A 6,871-nucleotide genomic window follows, 5' to 3' on the forward strand; every position below is an offset into this window, starting at 1 on the left:
AGGAAATAAGGAAATAAGCTTCTAAGCAGATTAAGGATAATAGGAGTTGGCATAGTGCCTGAGGCACTGAGACAGGTTTGAGTGTAGTCATTGAAAGTAGAACAGTGATTAATAGGAACAGAGCTGGGTGTGGAAAGGGGAGTGGGCCTAGACATGATCAATGCATGCTGTATGCATGCATGAAAATATCATAGCGAATCCTATAAATTTGTACAATTATGATGTGTTAATTTAAAAAAAGTGCAAGTTATAATAAGTGAAGATTTTATGAGTCGGGTGAAAATGAAAACCTGCAGGAATTCGTCCCTTCCATTCCTACCAAACAACACACCAAGATGTTTATATACCCAAGTCACTTACCTCAAGAGGAAAGGCCTTACTCATTCCTTGGGATTTCTCTTAGAAACAGCTGGACTCCTCTCCTCTGATAGTACCATTCATCTTTTCCTCTAACCTCTTTACTTGATGCTACGACTAGAGTAATTTTTCTCCTGTGATTTTCTTGCCGTTCCATTAATGAGCAACTTAGAAGTAGCTTAGATGAGCTTTAGCCATTTGTTCTTTTAGCTTTATTTTTCTATTCACTTACCTTAATTACTTTGTGGGCCATGGCATGTGTAATATTGATGCAACGGGTAAAACATTCTCGGGCTTCTGAGACTTTCCCTTCGCGGAGAAGCTGCTTTCCCTTAAGAAGATTTGCTTGTCGTCTTCTGCAAGGTAATAATATATTTTTAATATTAAAAAATATATATATTTAAGAGGCTTCCTTGAAAAACTGTAATAAGAGTATAATTCAGGAAATTTTGCTACAATTAAAAAAGTTTGACTCATTTGAAAATGCATAACCAGATGCTCAAGAATATTAACCCAGATCCTTTGGGCTTCTAAGCAAAAACAAGTGATTTAAAATATAGACACATGTGCATGAACACACATACAATTACTGTCAAACCTTTTCACAGTGATGTTTTATATCAAATGAAAACACAGTAACTGAGATATTTATTTAAAAACTAAGAATGATCTAATACAGAACATTTTAGGAAATCTGTTCATGTGCTAGATTATAAAACAAGCTTCAACAAGTTAAGATTTAAAAAAATATGGTATACAGCCTACAACATCTAACTTTAGCACAGTTAAGTTAGATATTAAGTATAGAATCAACTTACTCTCTTCTAGACCTCTCTACCTCCTTTTTAGAAGGTAAAGTACACCCATCAAATACAAGAATAGGTGTGACTCCATGAGATAGCAGCATATTTACAAATTTCATACAAAATCCTACATACCTATGGGGAAAAAGAAAAACACATTTAAAATGCTTGCAGCTCTTAAAGTAATACTTTTATTCTATTTAAGACCAAATTAGACAATTTTGATTTTACCTTATTTTTTAAAACAAGTGTTTTTATATGAAAGAAACTTGAACTCATACTTGGGTTCAAATCTTGCCTTAGACATTAAAGCCTTAGTTTCCATCATCTTTTACCTTTCTGATTCAGACATTTTGTTGATTCAATCTCACACTTTTTCTCTCATTTAAAAAAATTTTTTTGAATCATTTTAAATCTAAAAAAGTTCTAAGAACAATATAAGAACACTTGATTTTTCCAACAACAGCATACCACACCCAAGAAATTTAGCAGTGATACAAAATACTATCTAATATATAGTCTACATTAAAATTTATCCAACAGTTCCAATAAGGCTTCCTCATACCAGTGATGTCCTGGTAAATGTTTAACAACCAGTTCTGGGGAGTTGGGGTGCCTGTTTCCCCTAAAGTGAATATTCACAACAGTGGGAAAGCTACCAATATAGAGTCAGTCAATGCTGAGTTGGGAAGAGATTATGTATAGCTTGTATGTGTTGGATCCAGCATACCATTGCTACTAGTTTTCTAAACCCAGGATCCAATCAAGGATTATGTATTGTATTCAGCTTTTTATTCTGACAACGCAATTAACAACAAACTTCTACCCTTCATAAAGAAAAAGACATTTTAGCTCAAATATAGTAGAAAAACATATAGCCTTTGAAGTTGAATCTTACTGAAAGACTCATTACATTATCCTTATTTTCAATTTGTTGTAGACCAATGATAATCGACTTACATTGGTAGAGAACAATGATTGGCACCTGCTGATTAAAATATTAAGCAAAAATTAGGAGAAAGCAAATACAAAACGATAATTAACTTTAAAGAACACTTTTTTTTGGTTTGTTTTTTGTTACCAAAGGTTGAATTCAGTGTCTCTCAACCACTGAGACACATTCTGAGCCCTATTTTTTGTATTTTTATTTACAGACAGGGTCTCCCTGAGTTGCTTTAGGGCCTCACTGTTGCTGAGGCTGGCACTGAACTTGCGATCCTCCTGCTTCAGCCTCCCCAGCTGCTGATTATAGGCATGAGCCACTGCATCTGGTCACTTTTTTTTTTCTTTTTACTAAACAGAATATAAGCCATTCTGTTTTAAATATTTCACACACATCTTTCCAAGTTAGTGCACACTGATCTACCTCAACCTTTATCATAATGATAAAGGTTTATTTCAGGCTTATCCCAATTTTCTGAAGTGGTAATCTTTTTGGCTAATACCTCTCTCCATTCAAAGGTGGAAAAGAAAGATCAATTATACCAAATGTAACATTTTTTCCCCCCTGGTACTGGAGACAGAACCCAGGAGAACTCTATCACTAAGCTACAACTCTATCCCTTTTTATTTTGAGATTGGGTCTCATTAAGTTGTGGAGGCCAGCTTTGAACTTGCAATCCTCCTGCCTTATCTTCCCAACTTGATGAGATTACAGGTATGTTCCACTGTGCCCAGTTCTAAATGTGACTTCTTAGTTGCTAGGGAAAATTAAAACACACAGTGTGTACTGTATTGAAAATCCAAAAACTTTTTACTTCAATTAATATTCACCAAGCACCAACTACAGGGCAGGTCCTGTGGATTTCATCTCTCATCTTTATTAATAAAAGATATTGCCTGTATTTTCAACACCTCTTCTAATTAGTAATCAAAACTTACAAAAAAATAGATATAAAGCTTTTTTTCCCCATGAAGAAAGATTCAAAGAAACATTGAAAGTAGTAATAAAACACTTGTAGACATTCACTATTGTAATAGTTTAAATTCAGGGTAAAAATAGAATTGCTTTCAAAAAATTATCTTGGGGCCAAGTACAGTGATTCATTCCTATAATCCCAGAAACTCAGGAGGCTGAGGCAGAGCATTCCAAGTTTAAGACCAGCCTTAGCAACTCAGCGAAGGCCTAAGCAAGTCAGTGAGACCCTATCTTAAAATAAAAAATAAAAAGGGGTAGGATGTAGTTCAGTGATAAAGCAGCCCTTGGATTCAATCCCTAGTACAAAAAAAAAAAAAAAAAAGTTATCTTGGAGCTGAGGGTGCATGGTCAATGGTTAGAGTACATGTCTAGCATGCATAATGCCCTTATGTTTAATCCCCAGCATGAAAAAGGTCATTTTAGCAATTAGAGTGGTAGAAGTACCTTGGCTTATTCAGATCCCTCAGACACTGTTGTTAGGGGTTACTGTCGGTTGCATTAACCTGACAGGCCTGAAAGTCCCAAACACTCATCATTCAACAATGATTATCTCCCCCACCTTTCTTCAATGGAAACTAACAGGATTAACATAATTTACCTACTATACATTATGCTTAATTAATTAGTATTAAGATCCATGAGTTTTTCATCCAGGAGATAAATTATATACTTAAAAGAAAGGAAAAAAAAAACCCTCATAATATTGGCCAAATCCCTGTGGAAAATCTCTATTCAAAAATTATACTTGCTTGATTTTCTAATATTTCTATTTAAAAAACAGAGGGCATTAGTACTTTGAACCTGCTTCAAATGAGATCACAGAACTGGGACTGGATGTGTACATGGCCCCCAATTTTTGGCCATAAGTGAAATAAAAAGGAAGTCAGAATATTCTGTCCCTTTGCCTTGTTTTGCTGCCAGAGATTAGCAGTGTGTTGTCTGTACTCTTTAAGAGTACAAAGTCTGAACATCATGGATTTTCAAAACATTGTTAAAAAGTTTGTCTTAGGTAAAGAATAAAGGAGACAATCTCTTATCTGTCAATTGGAGTCCTGATACTCTCTGGCTTATTACAAAGAACTAAAACTAGATCTATGTCACAGAAAGAAGTCATCCCTGGTTTTGCAATATTTTCAAACACACACTCTTGTTTCTTAATAACTACTAGCACTGAATAAAAATCCATTCCTGGAAGGAATGGGTGTAAGTTCTTTAAGTCTGATTCCAAATTCTCAAAGAATTAATATAAGGTCCAAACTTACCTATCAGTAGGTTCCCCTTTGGCTAGCTTTTCAGCACAAGCAATAGCTCCTTTGTGAAGCCAACAATAGGTATCCACAGCCACTACCTGCCCTTTATATTTCCTCACATTGATGGGTTCAGAAGCTTCTTTGATAAATTGTAGCAGTCCTTGTATTCCCATAGTGCCAAATTAACTACATGATATGAAAGGAAAAAGAGCAATATTTAAAGCAAAATGCTTACCAAAAGTCTTCTGAAAAATGAAGAAAAGGAACTTGCAAAACAACACAGAATTTGTTATTATTTAGCTAATAACTGGCCTGTTCCCTGTCAAATTCCATAGGTTAGAATTTACCTTAATCAACAATACTACCTCTAATGCCACTTGATAGTTGCTTAATATTTATTCTTTTCAAAGTGCTTTTATATTAAGAATCATAACTTGTGTTCCAAGATACTAACAGTCCTAAGCACACAGAACGTACTCAAAAATGGATAAACCTCTGCTTTTATCAAAAAAAGGCATTGTTAAAAATCTACAAAATATGTCTGCTGTGGTTTTATATTGCCTCCACAGAAGGCATTAAAAGGCCAACATGCAAAGTCACATAAGAGTAGAAACAGTTTGTAGGAAGGTAGGGATTTAAAAAAATAAAATACATAAATAATCAAACAGAATTACAGAAAGAGATCTGCACTTTTTTAGGATTAAAATTTACTACCACCAAACATTCTGATAATAAGCAGTGGTGATGCCTAGGGACAAGTCATTAGACTATTAAAAAAGTTACTCCCCAAAGAAATCTAAAACTAGGCTTGCTGTACAAATATAGCTCTAATGACTAATGATTTAACTTCCCATTCCCTCTCATGACGTTACAGTTTACTAAGACCTACATGGAAATTCCAGAGCTGCCAGTCCTTTCCAAAGCAACTACTCCCTCTCATTCCAACACCTCAGGATAAAGACAAGATAGCAATGGGCACCAAGCATTTGCTTGATATTTCTTAAGACAAGTGTCTACTATGAAACATCAAGTTTGGAAGGAAGAAAAGAAAGTACAGGATCAGAAGTCATCCTTACCCTCTTGCCACCCTGTTAGAGCTGATTCTCTAGTCCAGCAGTTTTCAAATTTCAGATGTAGGCAATTTTCAACTCCACTCCAGTGACTGACTCACTACTTTTGGAGTGTGATGGGATAGCCTGAATTTGAACCCAGGTGATCTGGATGCAGGCGGTCAAGTCAGTTTCTGACCATTAGTCTCCCACCTCTCAGAAATGTCTCTAACACGAGTTGTTGCTCATGCTGAGGAAATTGGAGATGACATACATTTCGTGAAACAGGTAAGTTTCTTCTAAGCAAGGTAAATACCCTCCAGTAAACATTTCCTCTTCGACATAGTAAGACTGCGTGCCATATGGCGCGTATCAACTCATAGAGATCACCAGTGGCACAGGAGAAACAGCAGAAACGACTTCACTACTTCATCCTTTTCTCTCCGGGATGTGCAGTCGTGGCCACAAGCCCATTCCAGATACCGCGTTTCCTTTGGCCTGTAATTAAGGGAAAAAATTACTTGTCACAATTAGAAGTGGGAACAGTGCAGGTAAACCTGGACTGCCGGCCCCTGCTGAGGACGTGAGATATGGTACAACCCTGGCGCCTGTTCCCCTGGACCCGCCTGCAGGGAGCGCGGGCTCTCCCTGCATCCACCAAAAGCATCCCTCCCTGGCCTCCCTGGGTCTAAGGGTTTTGCAACACAGGAAGAAAGACCGCTCCAGACGCTTGCCACAACCCACCTCCAGCCCCAAATCTTGAATCCGGAGCAGGGAATCGGCGTGACGTGTAGATCGAGCCCCGCGGGGACCATCAGCCTCCGCACAGCCAGCTCCCCTAACTTTCGGAGAAAGGCTCTCCACGCTCGCCTGTGGGCAGTAGAGCCAGATGGCTTCTCCGAAGCCCGCCCGCTATGCCCCTCGCTTACTTGGGCCAGGGACGCAGAAGACCGGCAGCCCGGCTCCGGTCGCACGTTGAGAGCCGGCCTTTTCAATTTGCGCGGGATCGCTGCAGCCCCACCCAGCGGACGTGACCTCAGCGCACATCCTGCGACGTGGCTCCGCCTCCCGCGGCCTCCTGTTTATCCAGGTCCTGAGACGGGAGCTCTGCAGGCCTCTGTGGGGCTGGCAACTCCTCGGCCAGGGCCGCTGCTGCCTTATCTGGCCTTGTTTCCCTTCTTAGCGGCACGAGCTAAGCTAACGCTGCAGGCTGACGGAGAACGGCGCCTTGGAAATTGGAAGTTTCGCCCTCGCTGGGGCTGCTGGGAGTTGTAGTTCTCCCGCCGTCTGCAGAGTCAGTTTCCAGAGGATGAAACCCTGGGAGCCTTGCGTGTTTATCTTGAGGTTCTTAAAACAAGGAAAAAGAACCCAGTTGAAATTAGTCCTTTGGTTTCACACGCTTGCTCACCCCCAGTTCCTTAATTCTTTCTTGAACTTCTGTTCTAATTGAAATTAACTTCAGCTTATGCCCGATTCCGTATTGCAGTAGTATTA

General features: G+C 38.8%; 1 protein-coding gene across 3 annotated transcripts in view; it reads right to left on the bottom strand.

Moving 5' to 3' along the window:
• Nucleotides 1–6,456, bottom strand: part of Exo1 (exonuclease 1) — a 31,971-nt gene extending 25,515 nt beyond the window's left edge. For 2 of the 3 annotated variants that reach the window (XM_078022989.1, XM_078022991.1), the window contains exons 1-5: nt 6,122–6,247; nt 5,405–5,875; nt 4,341–4,514; nt 1,176–1,295; nt 590–713 (exon numbers count right to left, since the gene is read on the bottom strand). In XM_078022989.1, the coding sequence (XP_077879115.1) occupies nt 590–713; nt 1,176–1,295; nt 4,341–4,501 (405 nt within the window). In that variant the 5' untranslated portion in view covers nt 4,502–4,514; nt 5,405–5,875; nt 6,122–6,247. Of the gene's footprint in view, nt 1–589; nt 714–1,175; nt 1,296–4,340; nt 4,515–5,404; nt 5,876–6,121; nt 6,248–6,306 lie in introns of those variants that run through there. The other variant, XM_078022990.1, reaches the window with a different exon arrangement.
• Between the last annotated feature and the right edge of the window lie 415 nt (nt 6,457–6,871).

This window comes from Ictidomys tridecemlineatus, chromosome 10, assembly GCF_052094955.1.
Source record: "Ictidomys tridecemlineatus isolate mIctTri1 chromosome 10, mIctTri1.hap1, whole genome shotgun sequence".
Lineage (NCBI taxonomy): Eukaryota > Metazoa > Chordata > Mammalia > Rodentia > Sciuridae > Ictidomys > Ictidomys tridecemlineatus.